Consider the following 22,108-nt stretch of genomic DNA (forward strand, 5'->3'; position numbering starts at 1 on the left):
TTACTATATAATTTCAAAACATTTTCATCACCCCAAAAAGAAACTCTGTACCCAATAGCAAGTGTTCCCCATTCTTCATCCCGAACCCCGCCAGCTCCTGGCAACCACTAATCTACTTTCTATTTGTATGCATGTGTCTGCTCTGGACATTTCATATAAATGGAAGCATACAACATGTGGTCTTTTGTGACCAGCTTCTTTCAATTAAAATGTTTCCAGGGTTCATCCATGTTGGAACATATATCAGTAAATACTTCATTCCTTTTTATGGCTGAATAATATCTTATTGTATGGTATCATCTTCTTTTTTAAGGTTGCTTTATTTATTTTTGAAAGAGAGCGGTAGAAAGCGACCAGAGGAAGGGCAGAGAGGGAGAGAGAGAGAATCCCAAGCAGCCTCCGTGCTGTCAGCACAGAGCCCGCTGCAGGGCCCAAACTCACAAAGTGAAATCATGACCTGAGCCGAAATCAAGAGTCAGACACTTAATTGACTGAGCCACCCAGGTGTCCTGGTAACATCTTTATCCATTCACCAGTGGATGAACATTTGGGTTATTTCCATCTTTTGTCTATTATGAGCATTGCTATGAATGTTCATGTACAATATTTTTTGTAGACATATTTTCAATTGTCTTGGGTAATTGTCTTGAGTGGAATTGCTGGGTCATAGGAACTGCCAGACTGTTCTGCAGGCAGCTGCACCACATTACACTTCTACCAGCAACGTACGAGTGTTCTAATTCTCCACATCCTCGTCGACACTTGTTATTGTCCATCCTCTCGATCACAGCCATTCTAGTTGGTTGTGGCAGAGTCTTCATAACAAAAAGTGACAGTTAAAATCTTCTAGGCAAGCACATTCTCTGATCAAGCACATGACCCACTGAGCCCCACAGGTGGTAGAACAGGACATAATACTGATTGTACTACCCTATCCTACTGCTGTGGTGCCCTCCCTAACAATTAAGGGCAGTGGTTCTCAAAATGTAGTCCCAAGACCAGCAGCACCAGCATCATCTGGGAACCAGTTAGAAATGCAGAGTCTCAGACTCTGCCCCAGACCTACTGAGTCAGAGACTCTAGGGTGAGACACAGCTTCCTGTGAGTCTAGTGATCCTGACACCTGCTCAAGTTCAAGGGAAAGCAGCATCTGCTGCAGGGCATCTTTGTCCCTCAATGTCAGCTTTAACCATCTTATTAGTGATGATTAATACACACCAAATCCATTATCCCCTACAAAGGAAGATGACAGTGACGAAGAAAGAACTTTCTAAAGGATTCCATCATGCAACTCAAGTGGAAGGATTTGATACTTTCCAGTAATGAGTGACACTGTTGATGTAAACTGTTCACAATAATTTATTTTGGACACAGAAAACCTAGCTGGAAGGTAAATAGGAATTTCACAAACACCATCCAAGGCAGTAACATAAATACAATTTCCCTCATACTTGCTGTTCTAAATATTCCTTGCCCATTCAAAATTTCAAAGAGCAAGCTATCATAGTTCTCCTTTAGATTTTTGGAAAGAGGATGGCACAAGAGCTTCACATTCATTAAACATTTAAACAATCATTTAAAACAGTAAAGATGGCCTCATCAACACCATGTGATGTTGACAGGCCACAAATACTCCCATGACCCTGGTAATGTTGACTATTATCTAAAAAAATGAGGAAAAAAACTTCTTTGGAAAACCACTGTACATTTCTTTCATATCCTGCCATTTACGGATCTTTTCTTTATATGTTTCTTACAAGTTTACAAATTCAGTAATTAGGGCAGGTGAAGCCCCTATGTGGTGACATTTTTGTTACCTCCTTCAGATATGGCTAGATCCACTGCTTCTCAAGTTCAGCAGGAGTGATCAGTGTGAGAAGGTGAGGCATCTGCCCAGGTCCCACCAGGGGATAAGCAACGCTCACACGTGCATGTGGATGTGGATACAGAGGAAGAACCACACACTGAACAGCAAAAAACTCACCATTAGAGTAAGAATTGCTATAATGATTCCATTTATTCTTTGAAACCCATTCTTCACTGACTGAATGGTTTTCATAGCATTTCTCTTGTCTGGGACATCACAGTTTCTCTGAGCAGATTCAAAACCTTCTCATAAGTGTCTAGAATTTCTCGAGCAGTGGGTCTTTCTGCAGGAGTCTGGCTCTTACACGCCTTATGAATATCAAACAAATGAAATCGGACCATATCACTTCCTTCAACGTGCCCCAAAAGGAAACTAGAGACATCTGGAATCTTCCAGATGTCGATCTTCTCATCATATGACGGCATGAGATCATCGTCAAAAGGCATGTCTTCTCCATAGGGCCACAGCTGCTCTGGAGCCACAAAGTCCCCGTGAAGCTCCCTGTGGCCACACTTCACAAAAGTCCTTGAGCTGTGGTTCACCAGGGGCAAGGCGTCCAGGTCGTTTACCACAATGCTGAAGTTGCTCGTCAGCAGATACTGGGACAAGGTCTTGGGCAGGTCACTGGAATCGCACATGACCAGGGTACCCAGGGGGCTGTGGTGCAGGTAGTGGATGATGGCCACGTAATTCATGGCCAGCTGCAGCCTGTGCTGCCATGTGTTCACACTGTGGTACTTGGAAAGGTTGAGCGTTTCTTCCAGATTGCTCAAGGAACCTAAGGGGTGATATTCGGTAAGAATAGTGTTGTCCTCCTCACAGTATCCAAGCAAGGTGACAACATGTTTACTCTGCAGGGTTTTCAGCATCCGCAGCCCATGCAGGAAATCATCTTTCATCTCCAGACTGGTGAGCCGTGAGAGCGCGACTTTGCGTTCCTTCCACTCAGACAGAAAGACCTGAAACCAAGCCAGAGACAATCAAACCTGAAACCGTCACCTGTGTTAGTGAGCAGGAAACCAACCCCACAGGTGCAGAGAAGGTAGAAACTAGGCAGACAAACCCAGTCCTAGAGTGGCTCTCAGCCTGGTCACAAAGACTCACTGCTAAGCAAACACAGGCACCCAGTACAGAAGGCCTAGGGCAGGCCCAGGAGGGACTCTGCTTAGGGTGCTGAGGGCCATCTGGAGAGGGTGTTGGAAGGTTCCTGGGAGTTGGGCTGAAGGATGACTGGGGCTTGCAGGGTGGATGTGGAGAATGGGAAGTGCACTCCCAGAAGAGGGGGCTGCTGTATAAAGGCACGGAGTGGCAAAATGACCAGGTCCAAATTCCTGCAGCAGAAAGGGCTGAGGATGGGGAGGACCAGGGGAGAAGACTGGAAAAGTGGGGAGTCCACCTGGCCAGCACCTCACGCATCACAATATTACTTGTTCATTTTTCAAGGTAGTATAGCAAACCACAGAAACAGTTTTAGGTAAGGAAAACAATTTTACATGGCGTGTGGTTTTGTGTTACTTCAACTGTAACAGCAGAAGCTGAAACACACGCAGACACTAGAGCTGCCCATCCTGGTGTGGCCAACAGGGGAACAACTGCACAGGAAGCCTCGGTTCTCCATTTTATTAGCCAGGAAAGGCTTGTGGGAAGTACTGTCATTAAGAACCTCTGATCTTCTGCTTAAATCCCCAAAGGGAAGGCAGAAGCCTGCACAAGAGAAAACAGGCTCAGAAGTGGGGAGATGGCTGCCCCAGGCTGCTTCTGCTGCTAGCGGGCTGTTTCTCTGTGCTTCTACTTACTCTTTAAAACAAAGCTTACGGTTTTCGAAACCAATCTGGAGCATGATTTATCAAGTGCCTTTAACATCAAATCTAAAATCTATCTAAGGAAGTAATCTGAGATAGAACAAATCTCTAGGAATAAAAATCTGGCACTACTTATAAAAGCATAAACTGGAACTTATCCGTCCACCAAAAAATGGGGAGTAGTTCAGTAATGGTAGACCACTCAAAAGAAGACGATGGGGTCAGCAAAATGCACATATTGAGAGAGATTTCACAGATAAAAGTAATGTCACAAATGAAAAAGGATACAAAATTTCATTTATGTTGTTCTAACTGCATAGAACAAGTCAAAATTACATGGAAATCAAAGGAAATAGGCTGTTTCAGTTCTCTTCACATGCTAAGATCCTGGGCGATTTTTTTCCTTTATGAGTCACAGTATTTTCCAACTTTTCTAGAATGAATATACATGACTTTCATATTTAACAACATTTTTAAAAAGAACTCAAAAATATATCAAATGGAGGTGAGTTAGAGACCTGTGAAGATTTCTTTGGGATCTGAAAAGAGAGGTTCATTAATGGAAAAACCCATGTACCGACAGTTGACCCTTAATATTTACAGAGAAATCTTTCAGGGCGCCTGGGTGGCTCAGTCAGTTAAGCGCCCTACTATTGATTTCAGCACAGGTAATGATCTCACGGTTTGAGAGTTCAAGCCCGCATCGGGCTCTGCACTGACAGCACAGAACCTACCTGGGATTCTCTCTCTCTCAAAATAAATAAAACTTAAAAAATAAATAAATAAAAAGAAATCTTTCAAGACCTTTTCAAACACTCAAAATTGAGAAATTTCACTATGGATCACAATTTTTATTATTTCTTCTTCTTCTTATTATTATTTTTAACATTTATTCATCTCTGAGAGACAGAGAGAGAACAGAGAGTGTGTGGGGGAAGGGAAGAGGGGGAGGGAGACACAGAATCCAAAGCAGGCTCCAGGCTCCAAGCTGTCAGCACAGAGCTCAACACAGGGCTCGAACTCAACAGACCACGAGATCATGACCTGAGCTGAAGTTGGACGCTTAACCGACTGAGTTACCCAGATGCCCCCATAGTTTTTTTTTTTTTTTTAATGTTCATTTATTTCTGGGAAAGAAAGACAGTGTTGAGTGGGGAAGAAGCAGAGAAAGAGGGGTACAGAAGATCCGAAGTGGGCTCTATGCTGACAGCAGAGAGCCTGATGCCAGGCTGGAACCTGCAAACTACAAGATCATGCCCTGAGCCACAGCTGGACACTTAACCGACTGAGGCACCCAGGTGCCCCTGGATCATAATTTCTATTAAAAAGCCATTTTACTTGTATACCGAAAACTAGTATAACACCGTATGTTAACTATATTTGAATTTTTCAAAAGCCATTTTGCTCTGGCTGCTAAATTCACTAAAAGTTTCATGAATACATATATTTATTCATATATATATTTTATTCGTATATATATTTTTTGACATGGAACACGTTCTCTCCATAGACCTGCATCAACACTGAACTCGACATTTGACTCCAATATAAAAATCTTATTTTTTGTTGAGGGCCTTCAGTTCCTTAGACCTATCTCCTCATGGTGACCACCAACTCCAGCAGACGCCTTGGTATCCTAGGCTCATTTTTCACATAAAAACAGTGATCACTTTAGGGAAGCTGCTACAATTTATTCATACATTATTCAATAATAAATGGTAGGGTGCTTGGGTGGCTCAGTCAGTTGAGTGTCCAACTTCAGCTCAGGTCATGATCTCATGGTTCATGAGTTTGAGCCCCACAATGGGCTCTATGCTGACAGTTCAGAGCCTGGAGCCTGCTTTGGATTCTGTGTCTCCCTCTCTCTCTGCCCCTACCCTGCTCATGCTCTCTTTCTCTCTCAAAAATAAACATTAAATAAGTAAATAAATAAATGTTGGAAGAAGCTCAACCACAGGCCTTATGACTTCCTCCTAAACCCTTGTTTACATTGAATTTTTGTGCCTCAGATAAATGAAAGTCTTTGGAATCACTCACAAATATCTGAAATATCCGCAGTTAAATATCCGCAGGTCAGGGATTGTTTAAGAATCATTTCTTAGCAGGGCGCCTGGGTGGCTCACTCGGTTGACTGCCGACTTCGGCCTAGGTCATAATCTTGCAGTTCATGGGTTGGAGCCCCGTGTCAGACTCTGTGCTGACAGCTTGGAGCCTGGAGCCTGCTTCAGATTCTGCGTCTCCCTCTCTTTCTCTCTGCCTGTTCCCCCCTTTGTGCTGTTTCTCTCTCTCAAAAATAAACACTAAAAAAATTTTATATAAAAAAAATCATTTCTTAGCAATATCTAATTGAGTTGCTTTATTACACTTTCTAAAATTCTCTTATTTAGAGAGAAGAGTTTTACCTTTTTTTTAAATTATAAAATTAATCAAGAATACTCTTCTTGGTAAAAATTCAAAAACAGAAGGAGATTTCCTTCCCCTACTTTTACTCACCCAAAGGAAACTTGTTAACTGGTTGGTTGGTAACCTCACAGCCATTTCTTTATGTGTGTATATGTGTTAATGCATACTTTATAAATAGCATTTGAGTTTACAGTGACATAAAATAAGAGTATAACATACATGTCATATTGCAACTTGTTTTTTTTCACATAAGTAATACCTTACACTTTCCTGTATATATATTCTTTCTAAAGGTCATTTTTTTTTTAATGTTTACTTCTGAGAGAGAGAGAGGGACAGAGCATGAGAAGGAGAGGGACAGAGAAAAGAGAGAGACACAGATGATGAAGTAGGCTCCAGACTCTGAGCTGTTAGCACAGAGCCCAACATGGGGCTCAAACTCACAAACCATGAGATCATGACCTGAACCAAAGTCAGACACTTATCTGACAGAGCCACCCAGGTTCCCCTAAAGGTCATTCTTTTAAAAGCTGCACAATATTTCACAGTATGGGTACACTACCTATGCTATTGTATTTTCAGTGAGATTTTTCAGATGATCATTTCTTTAAAACTAAAGTGTAATATAATAAAGACTCATGAAATCTGTAATGGATGTAGTCAGATGAATTAGTTCCTTCTTCCATGCAGCTCTATAATCTTTAACATGGTTTTATGTGATCTATTTTAAAGACTTGATGGGCATTTAAATTATTTCCCTTTTTTCTTATTAACAACAATTCTACAAAATAGCCCTATATTCATAACTCTGTGCATGTCTCAAGCATTTCTATAAGCTGGGTAAGTAGACAGGTGACTGAATGAGGAATATGGATGGCCAACACGACCCTCCAAAGTCTGTGCCAGCAGGCACTCTCGTCGTGTATGAGTGAATCTTAGGTTCTACAGCCTTAATCACGCTAGATATTATCAATCTTGCTAACATGTACCAATCTGAAAAATGAAAAACATTTTACTGTCCCAATTTATATCTCCCTGATTACTAATGAGACTGAGCACTTTTTAATCATTGTTGACATTTCTGTAGGTCTTCTGCAGAAAGTATGTTCATTGTCCTATATCCGATTTTCTATGGGGTTGTTTTGTGCTTATTAATTTCTAGGAGCTCTTGTGATCCTTTATTACAAATGTAAAGGATAAATTTTAGAAAATAATTAGTTTATGCGGTCTTTTGTAGTAAAAAAATAACTATTGTGTCTTCGTAAATTTAACAAATATTTGTGTTAATAAAAAAACTGATATAAATCCCTGCCTCTATGAAATTCACATTCTAATGTAGGAGGCAGATAATAAAGAAAATAAACAGGACATGTATAAAGTATACTGGAGGGTAAAATGTGCTCTGAAGAAAAATTAAGCAGGGAAGGGTTTTCAATTTTAAATAGGGTTAGAGAAGCTCTCACTGGGGTGACATTTGAGCAAGAACCTGAAGGAGGTAGAGGCATGAGCCATGTCCTATCTGGGGTAACCATGGCCCAGACAGAAAGAACAGCAAAGGCGAAAGCCCTGGGGTGGCAGCATGCCCACAGGCTGCCATATCAGCAAGGCCAGAGTGGCTGGAGAGGAATAAGCAAAGGGGAACGGAGTAGGAATAAGGTTGAAAAAGGGTGCAGACCTCATAAAACCCTTAACTTGGTGAAAGGACTCTGGCTTTTAGTTGAATGAGAAAGAGAGCCATTGGAGAATTCTGAGCAGAGGAGAGATGCTACTTAGAATTTAATGGCAGTATTCTGGTTGCGAAGGGCTGAGAGAGGGACAAGTGTGGAAGCACAGAGCCCACTTGAGAGGCTACTGAAATAATCCAGGTACAAGATGATGGTGGCTTGAATGGGGGGAGGGAGACAGGCAGAGAAGTCTGAAGACTGGCCAAATTCTGGATCTCTTCTGAGTGCAGAGACAATAGAACTTGCTGATGGACTAAACATGGATGTGAGAGAAAGAAACATGTGAAGGATGCTTCTTCCCAGGTGTGTGTCCTGAGCAACTGGGCTAACGGAGTTGTCATTAACCACATTGGGGAAGAATAAAGGAAAAGCAGGCTGGGGGGATGGTCTGGGACACAGTCAATGTGAGAAGCCTTTCTAACATCCAAGTGGAGATGGATGTGGGGTAGGCAGCTGTATAGAAAAATCTAGAGAGTTCAGGGCAGAGGTCTTTGTGCAGATAAATGTAAGAGGCTGGATGAAGTCATTCAGGGACTGAACATAGAGGAAGAAGGATCCAAGGTTAAGGGGGATGAGGAGGTGGACCCTGCAAAAGGGACTGAGAAGTGGACACTGTTATTTCATACTTTTAAGTATACAATTCATGTAACATCTGTTTTTCAGCCTGAAGTATTAAAAATAGATCACATAACATCCTTCTAAATGTTACAGAAAACTAGAGGACTACAGAGTAATTTTAAGAGAATCAAATTCTTTCTTCTAAAAGGATCCAACCCAAATTTTATGGCTTTTTGATGTATTATATTTTTAAAATTTATTTTGAAAGAGAGAATGAGTCAGGGAGGAGCAGAGAGAGAGAGTAAGAGAGACAGAATCCCAAGCAGGCTCTATGCTGTCAGAACCCATGAGATCATAACCTGAGCTGAAATCAAGCATTGGACACTTAACCGAGTCACCCAGGCATCCCTGTACTATATTTTAATTTTAAAGGAAAAACATGCAGCTGTAAAGACTCTAACAGTGATCTGTGATCTCATAAAGTCAACATCATGGGCTGGGCACACGGAATGACACATGAGGTTATACCACCTTCTGCTCACCCCTGTTCAAAACAGGGTGTGACCTGAATCATGCTTTCGTTATCCACAGCAATATGGCAGGACCTTCTGCCTTCTGGAAGAATTGGTTCCACTGTAATCTTTCTTCTCTCTCACGAGTACTGTTGCACCAAATCTGTTTCAGAAAATGCGCAGGCCCTTAAGATGTGGGTATTTCTGTATTTGAGATGGCTGACAGAGTATGTATCTCATTCTTTTAATGTAATCTTGGGTTTAAAAATCAAAAATGCAGGCACTGGATGGCTCAGTTGGTTAAACACTTGATTCTTGATTTCAGTTCAGGTCATGATCTCATGGTTCGTGAGTTCAAGCCCTGCCCAGGGCTCTGTGCTAACAGCATGGAGCCTGCTGGAGATTCTCTGTCTCCCCCTCTGCCCTTCATAGAGTACACTTGCACACTCTCTCTCAAAAATAAAATATGTCTTAAAATTTATTTAAAAATAAGCAAACAAATAAAGAAAAATCTAGAAGTGAGAGGTGCCTGGGTGGCTCAGTTGGTTGAGTGTCCGACTCTTGATTTTGGCTCAGGTCATGCCCTCAGGTTGTAGGATCGAGCCCCATGTCAGGCTCTGTGTTCATCATGAAGCCTGCTTAAGATTCTCTCCCTCTCTCTCTCTCTCTCTCTGCCCCCTCTCCACAACTCATGTTTTCTTTCTCTCGTAAATTAAAAAAAAAAAATCTAAAAGGGATAGTATGGTAACTGTACTAGAATTAAAATTAAAAACTTAATTGAAGGGGGGCCTGTGTCCAACTCTTGATTTCAGCTCAGATCATGATCCCAGGGTCATAGGATCAAGCTCCAAGTTGGGCTCTGCACTGAGCGTGGAGCCTGTTTGCGATTCTGTCTCTTGAGATCTCTCTCTGTCTCTGTCTCTCCCTCCCTCTGCCTCTCTCCCCTGCTTCTGGGCGCTCTCTTTCTCTCTCAAATAAAAATTTTAAAAAATTTAATAAAAAAGTAAAAACTTAAAAAATACACATGAAATAAGTTTTACCAAAAAAAAAAAAAAAAATCTAAAAGAGATGAATCTCTCACTGTTATCTCCAGAGAATAAGATCAAAGATGGGGAATCCAAGAGGTAGAAGGGAAATTTACTTTGTGTTTCACCTCCTTCTGAATATTTTAATGTACTGCTTTTATAATTAAAGAAAATCAGAGAAGAAAAAGCAACAAGTCAATCTGCCTTTCAGGGGCAAAGTTGCACACTGCTCCAGGCAATCCCAAACACAAACCAAAAACACAGTCTGGGGAAAGACGAGGTTGGCTGCATGTCTGTATATTGAGGAAACCATCAAAGCTAAACCAGTGTTTTATTTTATGAGGAATCAGCTCAGTCTCTTCTGTACTCACGTGTGAAAGTGTGCATGCACACGCACGCACGCACGCACACACACACACACACCACCTTGTCCCTCTATTCAAACTGCTCCAACGGTCCTCCCAGTCCCACCAAACCCTATGTACCCCAGACATCAGCTGGCAGGCTGTGTCCGACTTCAGCTCAGATCATGATCTCATAGTCTGTGAGTTCAGGCCCCATGTCGAGCTCTGTGCTGAGAGCTCAGAGCCTGGAGCCTGCTTTGGATTCTGTGTCTCCTTCTCTCTCTGCCCCTTCCCCGCTCATGCGCGTGCTCTTTCTCTTTCTCTCAAAAATAAATAAACATTAAAAACAAACAAAAAAAAATTTTTTAATAAAAAAACTTTAGGGGTACCTTGCTGGCTCAGTTGGTTAAGTGTCTGACTCTTGATCTCAGCTCAAGTCGTGATCTCATGGTTCTTGAGTTCAAGCCCCGTGTGGGGCTCCACAATGAGCATGGAGCCCACTTGGGAATCTTTCTCTCCCTCTCTCTCTGCCCCGCCCCTGCTCTCTTGCTCTCTCTCTCTCATAATAAATAAACTTAAAAAAAATAAAAAAATGTTTAAAACATCAATATAATACCATGACAGAGTTTGAAAAGTAGAATGAAAAAAATTGCTCATAATCCTTCACTATAGCACAATTTCTGTAATTTCTATATTTTCTACATAAATACATTAATTTTGCAGTTGAAAATCATGTATTGTGCAATTTTGCATGTTGCATTTTTTTACTTCTCATCATGTTTTTTTCACACGAGATTCCTAACTACACTTAATGGCTGCAGAACATTCTATCAAGTGGATGGACCATAATTAACTAGTCCCTTACAGTTATTATTTCTGGTTTTCTATTGCTATAAATAACAAAGCAAAATCTCCTTTATGCATTTAGCTTTTTTCCTTCCAATGGATTATTTGGATAAAGTCCCAGATGCAAGATCACTGGGCCAAAGGTATTTTGATGGCTCTTAACACATCGTGCCAAGCTGCTATCCCGAAACACCACCCCAATAACACTCAGCTGTAACCCAGAACTCACTCTCTTCACAGCTCCTTCTCCAACACGCTTCAACTGCCTCACTTCGGTCCTCAGCTCCTCGCAGGACAGCCACGGTGAACAGTTTTTCATCTGTCCCATTCTGAAGTGTCCGTGGGGACAGTGAGCAGAGCTGGGAGCAGAGCGTGGACGGGAGATGAAAAACCAATCAAGGCAGAAGTAGAGGAGCGTGTTCATGAGGGCCATGGAGAAGAGCAGCCCCACAGCTGGGGGCACGGCTCTGTGGGGGGCACCTTTTCTGCTGTCCTGGGCTTTCTTTTCCATACTGTTATCCCCTGTAATTTCCTGAATTATAAAATGAAACAAGAAATAATACCAGTCAATTTTTACGTCCATTAAGGTGTTTGGGTGACAAGGGGTTAAGGACAACACAGCCTCTCATGCCTCTTATGCCCAAGGATCTTGCATGCTTTATCATCTTTGTGAGGATTAAAGAAGGTACAGAATGCTCAATGTCAGCTATTTTCAAGATCACTGTCTTTTTATTACAAACTAACGTCTGGGTTCATCCACTCTAGATTCAACTAAAAGGAAGGTGTCTTTGTTTCTCCCACGGCAATTTGCACTAAATAGATATTTAATGAATAATTAGTAAAATGAAAGAAAACTGCTTTTGTTAGTCTAGCGGGGCCAGGGCAGAAGATGGACAAAGGAGAGGAGCCAGAGAGGAGATGGGGTAGGGGTAGGGGTAGGGGCTGGATGCTGAGGGTCTCCTGAACCCAGCTAAGGAGCTGGGATATTCCCTGGAAGGTGCTAGAAAGCTCCTTAAAATTTTTTTAAGGATTTTTTTTTTAATTAAAGTTTATTTATTTATGAGAGAGAGCGAGGGAGGGGCGGAGAGAGAGAGAATCCCAAGCAGGTTCCACGCTGTCAGTGCAGAGCCAGACACGGGGCTCAAACTCACAAACCATAAGATCATGACCTGAGCCAAAACCAAGAGTCGGATGCTTAAATGAGTGAGCCACCCAGGTGTCCCGCTCCCTAGCGTCTTTAACAAGCAAGGCTAGGTGTGAAAGATGTGTTTGGGGTGGAACAGATGGAGGCTGGGAGACCAGGTAAAAGGCTCTGGCAGTGCTGCGGGGTAAGAGCTGATGAGCACACGAGCTGGAATGATGGTGGTGATCCTTGCACCAAGTAACTGCCAGGAAGGCTGGACACTCACCAATTCAGCTCTAGCATCAGAGCCGGTGTGAGGCCCGCAGTGGAGCATTACTGCCTAGTTGTTGGATGGCAGAGGGGTTGGCAAGGGAGAGGGATGGAAGGACCCTGGACATCAGATGCTTGACACTCAAGAATGCTTGAGGCAGAAGCTGTTTCAGAATCAGAGCGGAAGCATGTCAGTACTCTGACACAGGAGATGGCCATAACAGTGTGCTCGCTTAATATCAGTACTGGGAAAGGGGTACCTGGGTGGCTCAGTTGGTAGAGCGTCCAACTTCAGCTCAGGTCATGATCTCATGGTTTGTGAGTTCGGGCCCCATGTCAGGCTCTGTGTTGAGAGCTCAGAGCCTGGAGCCTGCTTTGGATTCTGTGTCTCCCTCCCTCTCTGCCCCTCCCCAGCTCACGTTCTGTCTGTCTGTCTCTCTCTCTCTCTCTCAAAAATAAATAAACTTAAAAAAAAAATCAGTACTGGGATGCATGGGGAACACTAGTGACAGAATTGACTCTGTGCTTCCTATGTCTGAAATGACTGTAACATGAACAGTTACCTTCCACGGGCGTCTTCCTTCTCCCAGCTCAGGTTTCCACCCAGACACCTGGGTCACTCAGCGTTCTGGTTGGCCCCAGGCACTGGTTTGAAAATACTCTGTCACAAAGTACCAAAAAGGAGGTTTGCTGAATAAAAACTTCAACTCTGCACATAGACAAATGGCAATAATTCAAATGGTCCACCTTCTTCAGGGGCCCTCCTAGGGTCCAGGTATCCCTCAGGCCCTTGAACTCCAGGATGGAGTGGCAGCCGTGGGAAATCCTGCGACAGCCTGGCTTCCATCGTGAAGCCCTGCCAGCTGGTGTGAGCTCAGAGTCCTGCATCTGGTTCCAATAATCCACTCCCTCTACTCCATCACTAAATTCCAGCCCTCTCATTCACTCAACATGTATTAAGCCGTTTCCATAAGCTCAACTCTAGGCACTGGGGATCTGTGAGTAAATAAAACAGATGTGGTTCTTATCTTCTAGGACCTTAGAGGGAAGCCAGTGGAGAAGGCAGACAATAAACAAGTAAACAAAAAAGCTTCTCAGATATTGTGATAAGCTTTCAAGGACAGAGAATAACAGAAGAAATTCCCTGGATGATGCCGGGCCAGAAGACCTCTCTGAGGATTCACACTGAGAACAGAAGCTTGAGAGGGGACAGCTCTCTCATACCTTCTCCTGGAGAAAGCAAAATCCACTTGCCATTCATAGAGCTGGGACACCAGACATGGATCAAGCCAACTGCAAAATTCATAGAAAGCAGCATTTCTCCTAAGGACACACTACAGGTATAAAGTACCAACAACTCCCTTCTTTGAATGAAGACTGCTTTCTTACTCACTGAGAAACTCTGCTCTCTAAAGTCACACACTATCAAAAATTTTGCCACTCAAAGTCCTACCAAGAACAGGGAAACATCCCACTCTTGCCTGGAGGAGCTAAGTCTCTCTGATACAGAGAAGCCACCTCTGCTTCCAACTGGGTGCAGAACTGCACATGAGCAGTTTCTGGAGAAGGCATTCAACATCTATGTGAACCCTGTGGTCTCCCAGGAACCAGACTCTGGGGTCCACTTTGCAGTCCGGACCAGATCTTGACATCTTTACAGGCAGCCCTGCTTAACTTTGAATCTATCAAAACATTGTTTCCTTTAAATTTTGCCTAAACTCCACCCACCCCCCAAATTCTAAATTTTTTTTTTTTTACATTTTTTAAAATTTATTTTTGATAGAGACAGAGCACAATTGGGGGAGGGACAGAGAGAGACGGAGACACAGAATCCGATGCAGGCTCCAGGCTCCGAGCTGTCAGGACAGAGCCCGACCCGGGGCTCGAACTCACAAACTGCGAGATCATGACCCGAGGCGAAGTCAGACGCTTAACTGACTGAGCCACCCAGGCGCCTCACCCCCAAAATTCTATAAAAATAACTCTCTTTTCCTGTGATTGAGATGCCATGTTCCACTGCTCCACAGTCACATCCACTGAAATGGGTCAATACACCTGACAAGTTCATTCCTATGGCCTCAGCCCTTTCTCTTCTTTCTCTTGACTGCTCAGTGGCATCTGGAATGGCTGATCACTCTCTCCTTCTTGAAATGCCTTTATTATTTGGTTCCCAGGAAGGTGCACTTTGGGGGCTCCTTTTGCCTCTGACTCTAAGCTGCTGTAGTGCTCAGGGCTCAGACAGACCTCTCCCTCAAGCTCTGTGACCTCATCCAGACTCTGGCTCTCTGTCCCCACCTGCTGACAGCTCCCAGTTGTAAAGCCCTAGTCCCAGCCTCCTCAGAACACCACCCTTGGCTCCTTGATATCACTTAAACATCTGACAGACAATTCAAAAATAATATTTCTTCTCAACAATAAAAAGATAAATGACTCAATTTAGAAACGGGCAAAGGACTCGAACAGACATTTATCCAAAGGAGATATCAGATGGCAAACAGGCACACAAAAGGATGCTCAACTGTAACAGTCCTCAGGAAAATGCAAGTCAAAACCACAATGAGACCCACCTCATATCCACTAGAATGGCTGTCATCAAAGAGACAAGAACAAGTGCAGAGGAGGCTGTGAGAAAATAGGAGCCCTCCTACAGTGATGGTGGCAATACAAAATGATGCAGCCACTGTGGAAAATAGTCTGGAAGTTCCTCGAAAGGTTAAACATAGAGTTCCCCATGCAAATCTGCTGCTCGGTATATGCCCAAGAGAACTGAAAACATACGTTTATGCCAACACTTGTAGGTGAATGTTCACAGCAGCATTATTCATAACAGCCAAACAGCGGAAATAACCCAAAGGCCCTCATGATAAATGGACAAAAAATCTGATATATCCAAACATGGAATAGGATTCACCCACAAAAAGAAATCAAGCACTAATACATGCTGCAACATGGATAAAACTGGAAAACTTTATCCTAAATGAAACATGCAGACACAAAAGATCATATATCATAGGATTCTACTGATATGAAATATCTAGAACAGGCACATCCATAGAGACAGAAAGTGGATTAGTGACTGCTAGGGGCTGAGTGAAAGGGGAAGGGGAATGGCTGCTAATGGGCACTGGATTACTTTTGTGGATGAAATGTTGTGGAATTAGTGGTGATGGTCGCAAAACCTTGTGAATATACTAAAAATCACTGAACCATACACTTTAAAAAGCAAACTTTAGGGGCGGTTGGGTGGTTCAGTCGATTAAGCGTCCAACTTTGGCTCAGGTCATGATCTCACAAGTCCATAGGTTCGAGCCCCACGTCAGGCTCTGTGCTGATGGCTCAGAGCCTGGAGTTGGCTTCAGATTCTGCATCTCCTTCTCTCTTTGCCCCTCCCCCCACTCATGCTCTCTCTTTCAAAAATAAAGATTTAAAAATAAAAATAAATTAATTAATTAAAAACAACTTATGGCATATGAATTATATTTCAACTTAAAAAGATAACAAAACGGGGCACCTGGATAGCTCAGTCGGTTAAGGGTCTGACTGCAGCTCAGGTCATGATCTCTCCGTTCATGATACTGAGCCCCACATCAGTTTCAGATCCTCTGTCTCCCTCTCTCTCTGCCCCTCCCCTGCTTGCACTCTCTCAAAAATAAACATTAAAAAAATAATAATTTATTAAAAAAAAAAAAGATAACAGAAATACTTCCCAAACTCAATGTCTGCTCTTTCCCCACAAATCCACTGTTTCTAGCGGTCAGAATCTCAGTAAATGACAACTTTATTCTTCCAGTGACCCAGCCCATGAGGCTGCATGTCAAGGGTCAGCACAGCAACACTGCTTCCTCTAAGCAAAAAATCTTAGAAGTAGGGGACTCTTCTACCACCCAGTGTAGTTCTTCCTAATTAATAATAATTTTAAAAAATGCTGCTTTGCATGTCCTGGTTGTCACTAAGAGGTGTCCAGTAAACACCGGCTCTACTGAATTGCTCCAGCCTCAAATCTCTTTCTTTTCTTGAAACAATGCCACCTGCTCAACCTGCCCTCAGTCTTTCCAGCTACACCCATCAGTGTTCTGATGGATGTTCGCTTACCTTTCTCATAAAGACTCCAGGCCCGCATCTTTCCCCCTGGCCCATCCCCTCCTGTCTTCATGGATTTCAACTGGAACAATGACGACTTTGACCACTCAGGCCTCACAGTCTCTTGAGCTTCTTCCACCAGTACCTGATTCTCACAAGGTGCTCTTAAAGAAATGGATAAAACGGCTGCCATCTCTCTTTTACAACATTCAAAAAATGACCAACGGGCAAAGGACTTAACTTAGACCTTAGGTCAAGAATCAGCACTTTTTTCTATAAAAGGCCACACAGTAAATATTTAGGTTTAGGAGCGAAAAGTTGAAATCCAGTGACAACGGCATCACATGACTTATGACCCACCAAGCAGCAGTGTAAAGTGATAAGAGGCCACAAGCTCTCTATCGTGCCATTCAACTCTGTCACCAGGGTGTGAAAGCAGCCTGCAACAGTACATAAACAAATGAGTGTGGCTGTGTTTGAATAAAACTTCATTTATGGACAATGAAGTTTGAATTTCATGTAGTTTCCATATAGTTGTGTCACAAAAGATTATTCCTCTCTTGACCTTTCCCCCCAACATTTTTAGGTAAAAAGCATTCTTAGCTTGCAGGTCATACAAATACAAGTGGCAAGCAGAAGCTGGCTGGGCCCTACCCTAGCTGACACTATTCCTCTGGGTCTGTCACAGACCATCTTTCCATCCTACACATTCCCTCCACGTAATCTCATTCACAGACATGGTGATGCTATTGGTTGCCAAGTCTCCACTGTGGCCTAGGTCTTTCTCCTACACTTCACTCAGCTGGCTCCTCAAGGCCGGGGATGTCCATAACTGAGCTCTTTCTTGTCACCAGCATGCCCCTCCTCCAGGATTCCCTTACAGTGCCAGACACATAATCCACCTACTTGCTCCAGTCACAAAGCAAGTGACTTGGTCCCCTCTTTCCCCGACCTCTAAATCAACCAGTCACCACGTACAGTCAGTTCTATCACCCAAACCTCTCTCAAATCCCTTCTTATTACCGCCACCCTGGTCTAAGCCTCTAGTATCTCTTACCTGGGCTTCTGCCAACAGTTTTCTACATGGACTCCCACTTCTTTCTCTTTTCCAGTCCATTTTCCAAACAGCAAACAGGATTTTTTCTTTCCTGAAATGTTTAAAGCATCAAAAATCTAAAAAATAATATCATGAACACCCATCAAGCTTTGTCAAGTAACAGTGCATCATATTTTTTTTTGAAGATCTTTTAAAAAGAAATACAGTTGAGGCCTCTTTGGACCCCTCCCAGTCCTATTCTTCTCCCTCCCAAGAAGTAATCACCATCCACAAGTTGATGTACATCAGAGTTCTCAAACTGTGGTCCCAGGACCTGCAGCAGCATCACCTAGAAATGTTAGTCCTTGAGTCCTCACTCCAGACCGATTGCATCAGAAACTGAAGTGAAGCCCAGAAATCTGTGTTTTAACAAGTCTTCCAGGTGATTCAGAGGCATGCTCGAGTCCAAGAACCACTGACGTATATAATTCCCACACATGCGTTTTATTTTCACCACCAGTGTGCCTATAAACAATAACATAATATATGGATGTTTTCACGAGCTTCATACTAGTATTGTACTGTATATACCCTTTGCAACTTGCTCTTTTAAAAGCTCAATATTAAGTTTATGAGGTTTATCCACACAGACACATGAAGCTCGAGTTTGCCACATTCAACTCCACAACTAGCAAAGCAAGTGTTGTACACACTCCTGCATGTGCAGAAGTTCCTTGCTGGTATACACAGGGCGGTCTTTCTAAAGCACAAATCTGATCACCCCTTGCTTAAAACCATCTAACAGTCCTCCTCTGTCCTCATGATAAAGTCCAAACTCCTATAAGGTCCCCTGAGATCCAGCCTGTCTGCCTTTCCAGACCCCTCCTTGCACCCCACATTCCAGGCCCTGAGCTTTCCTCCACCCTTGAAGGCGCCCCTCTTGAGAAGTCCAGGCTCCAGTACGTGGGTTCCTTTTTCCTCAACTGTGAGTTCCCGGAGGACTATCTGCCTGCTTTGCACACCCCTGTATCCTCAGCAGCTGAAATAGCCAAGAACTCAGTAAAAATGCACTGACTCATCACCCAGGATTCCTTGTCTTCACAGCCTCACACACTGACTCCTCTTTGCTTTCTCAGTCCCACCAAATCTGCTCTTCATCTCTTCTTGTGCCTGTCCTCTGATGCTCTCATCCAGCACCAACTCCAATTTGAACTCACCATCTTTTTAATTCGCAAACCCCCTTGCCGACAACCTTCCACTGATTCCACCTCGCCACTGGTAGTAGATTCAGTTGTATAGGGCCTGAAGCTTATACCATATTTTTTCTTTTGGAGGCATACCACTTTCTTCACTTCCATGCAAAGGGTGCCAACATCAGGTACAAATTCTGTAAAAATTCATATTTTTTAATCTACCTTAGATCACCATTACCCAGTTACCATTTAATGCATTTCTTATGGGCCCTGCAGTTAGTTATATGCTTCAATAGTCTTTCAATTATCCCTAAGTCCTCACATCCACTTCCGAATGCTCAAAAAAAGACTCATCCAAAAACTCAACTTTTACACAATGTCAACCTCACACTAATTCTGTGAGGCATATATAATTGTTACTATTCCCATTTAACAGATAAGAGAACTGAGTCAGAGGTGAAGTGACTTAGCCAAGGTCACTAAACTGTACATGGAGGAGCCAAGTTTTCCAGCCTCACATTCTTCCCCTAAATCCTTCAACCTTCAGGTGTTGAAGGTTCAGGAATTGAACATAGCATGGTCACTGCAGGGGTTGAGGGTGGATGCTGTGAAGCTGCCTATCCATCTCTCTCCTTTTTTTTTTTTTTAAATATTCTAGTATTTTTTTTAAGTTTTTTTTTTTTTTTTTTTTGGAGAGAGAGAGAGAGAGAGAGAGAGAGAGAGAGAGAGAGAGATGGGGGGAGGGGCAGAGAGAGGGAGAGAGAGAATCCTAAGCAGGCTCCTGCTGTCCGTGCAGAGCCCAATGCAGGGCCCAAACCCGCGAACCGAGAGAGCATGACCCCAGCCAAAATCAAGAGACTGACCTAACAGACTGAGTCACCCAGGTGCCCCAAGACTGACCATTTCTTAAAGAAAGCTTTAGCCCACCCCAACACCTGATGGGCCTTTTTTCTTTGAAAGGAGTATTTCTGGAGTAGGCTGCCAAGGGCTGTGGATAGGCTGTATGGCTGAAGGAATTTTGTCCTGAAATAAGCAAAATGACACTGAAAGTTGCTGCTGGTTTTGCAAGTTAGGGAATAAAGATTGTGGGGCCGGCTGGGTAAGAGAAATTCAGGCAATGTTTAGACACAAAGGATTTCTGACATTGATAGGAAAAAGCTGGTAACAGAAAAAACTGGAAACCACTGCTCTACAATCACAGCTTATTTAAAAGAAGGCAATGGAACAAAATTAGTTTTTACCAATTGATTGAATACTGAATTCAACCAGAGGAAAAACGAATTGGCGTTACCCAAAAAAACTGAGAATAGAATCTCAGTTTGCCGGTAGAACACGAGGCACATTAAAATAATTATTTTAAATGTTCCGGATGCTTTCTTAACCTAAAGGTGCTACAGCCAAGGTAAAGGATGGGGAAGACAAGACTACTAACAAAAGGGCTGGGCCGGCCTTTAAAAACCGGGCGGCACTGGACTATACCCTTAACATGGAGCCCCGCCCCCAGGGAGTGGCGGCACGAAAGACCCCAGGCAGCACAGGAGCCCGCAAGCGGGAGCCCAAGCCCGACCCGGGCGGAGGCTTCCGTCACGTAAAGGTGCCACTTTCGGCCGCAGGGTAGTCGCTCGCTGCTGGGGCCGCGGCCGCCGCCGGCCAAGGGCAGGCCCCGCAGGAAGCTCTTCTGCCCTCCGCGCCTGCCCGCCCCGCAGCCCCATGTCTCTCTAGAGTCCGAGCGGGACGCCGCGCCCGGGCCTGCGGCTTCCCCGCGCTCTCTCGCCCGCCTCCCCGTCTCCCCACCTCCCGCTCGCCGCGCCTACCTGCGGCCCCCACTCCGGCACGCGGCCTCCAGCGCCGGCGCGGCCGGAAACCAGAGGGGGCAGAGAGAGCGCGAGGCTGCCCCCTGGCGTCCGCCTCCCGCCGCGCACCTGGAGGCCCTCGCAGACAGGATTCCAGCCCCGGTGCGCCCCACCGGTCTCCTCTCCTTGGCTTCTCTCTGAGTCCTTGAGGACAATGATGTGTTGACCTATTATTGCTTTAGTCTGGACGCCCAGCCTGGAGTTGCGTACAGTGGAGTGGAGCTATAAGATCTAAACCCTTCAAAAAGCTCCTGATCATTGCAAAGCGGTGGTCCCGAAGGGTGGTCCTCAGACCAGAAGCAGATGCTTCACGTCTCCAGGGAAATTGTTAAAAGTGCAAATTCTTGGCTCCATCCCAGACCTGGCAGCGGGTGGGGTCCAGCAATCTGTGCTTCTGGGTGATGCTGAAGACTCTGAAGGTTGAGAACCACTGGTGGAGGGGAAACTCAGGGGCTTAACCTGCGCAGGAAAGCTGAGTTTCACGCATTCAAAGGGTGGCAGGCAAGAACTTTGACAAACGCCAAAGGAGGTGTACAGTACTGTCTGGAAAGGGGGAGGGAAGCTGGAAGGTCTCAATGCATCGCACTGGCATCTGTACCTGATGGAAAAGTTTCAACATTGAAAGTTAGACTATATAACTTTTTGTGGGTTAAACTAGAAGTGCTATTTACTTCTACACGGACATATTTTCCAAGTTCAGAATCAAGAGTGTAATTCGATGCAGGTTAAAAACTGAACCTGTACTGGGAATCCGAACAACGAAAAGTAAAATAACTAGAAGCAACTTGCTTTCAGATTGGCAAATAGGAAAGAGAATGGTAATACCTACTGTTGATGTACAGAATCTAAAAGTTTCCCCACAGCCATATATTAGTGTAAATTTGTATAACCCGTATCAATTCCTCCTATATATAAAGGGCTCTAGCAAATCCCATTTCTAGGAGTTTATCGTGCAGAAATAATTGAATACATGTGCAAGATGTACTGTATGAAGTGTTGTGGATAAGGAATGTTTACTGTAGAAACAAACCTAAATATTTAACAATAGGGCTTTCTGAAAGAGATTATATCTATGCAGCTGTTAAAAATGATGCTGTATAATGGGTACAGAGTTTCAATTTGAGAAGTTAAAAAAATTCAGGAGATGAATGGTAGTGGTGGTTGCACAAGACGAAGGTACATAATACCACTTAAAAACAGTTAAAATGGTAGGGATGCCTGGGTGGCTCAGTTGGTTAAACATCTGACTTTGGCTTGGGTCATAATCTCACATTTTGTGGGTTCAAACCCTGTGTTGGGTTCTGTGCTAATAGCGTGGAGCCTGTTTGGGATTTTCTCTCTCCCTCTCTCTCTGTCCCTCCCACATGTGTGTTCTCGCTCTCTCTCTCAAAATAAGTAAAATAACCATTAAAAAAAATAGCATTGTTGGGAATGCAAGCTGGTGCAGCCAATCTGGAAAACATTATGGAGGT

The 22,108-nt window shown here is 43.7% G+C and overlaps 1 protein-coding gene across 16 annotated transcripts; it reads right to left on the minus strand.

Annotated features, from left to right (window-relative positions):
• Positions 1–1,339: 1,339 nt before the first annotated feature.
• On the minus strand, positions 1,340–20,658 carry POMK (protein O-mannose kinase). 16 transcript variants are annotated; one of them, XM_053216511.1, is made up of 8 exons: positions 19,711–20,534; positions 17,940–18,115; positions 17,612–17,702; positions 13,699–13,767; positions 13,038–13,135; positions 12,491–12,638; positions 11,311–11,613; positions 1,340–2,826 (listed from the first exon to the last, which is right to left on the minus strand). In XM_053216511.1, the coding sequence occupies exons 6-8, from the start codon at positions 12,536–12,538 to the stop codon at positions 2,056–2,058; spliced, it is 1,122 nt and encodes a 373-aa protein (XP_053072486.1). In that variant the 5' UTR covers positions 12,539–12,638; positions 13,038–13,135; positions 13,699–13,767; positions 17,612–17,702; positions 17,940–18,115; positions 19,711–20,534; the 3' UTR covers positions 1,340–2,055. The 16 variants fall into 16 exon arrangements, with proteins under 16 accessions (XP_053072486.1, XP_053072487.1, XP_053072485.1 ...); XM_053216512.1 differs by lacking the exons at positions 17,940–18,115; positions 19,711–20,534 and adding an exon at positions 20,598–20,632; XM_053216510.1 differs by lacking the exon at positions 17,940–18,115.
• Positions 20,659–22,108: the final 1,450 nt, after the last annotated feature.

Source organism: Acinonyx jubatus, chromosome B1 (assembly GCF_027475565.1).
Source record: "Acinonyx jubatus isolate Ajub_Pintada_27869175 chromosome B1, VMU_Ajub_asm_v1.0, whole genome shotgun sequence".
Taxonomy (NCBI): domain Eukaryota; kingdom Metazoa; phylum Chordata; class Mammalia; order Carnivora; family Felidae; genus Acinonyx; species Acinonyx jubatus.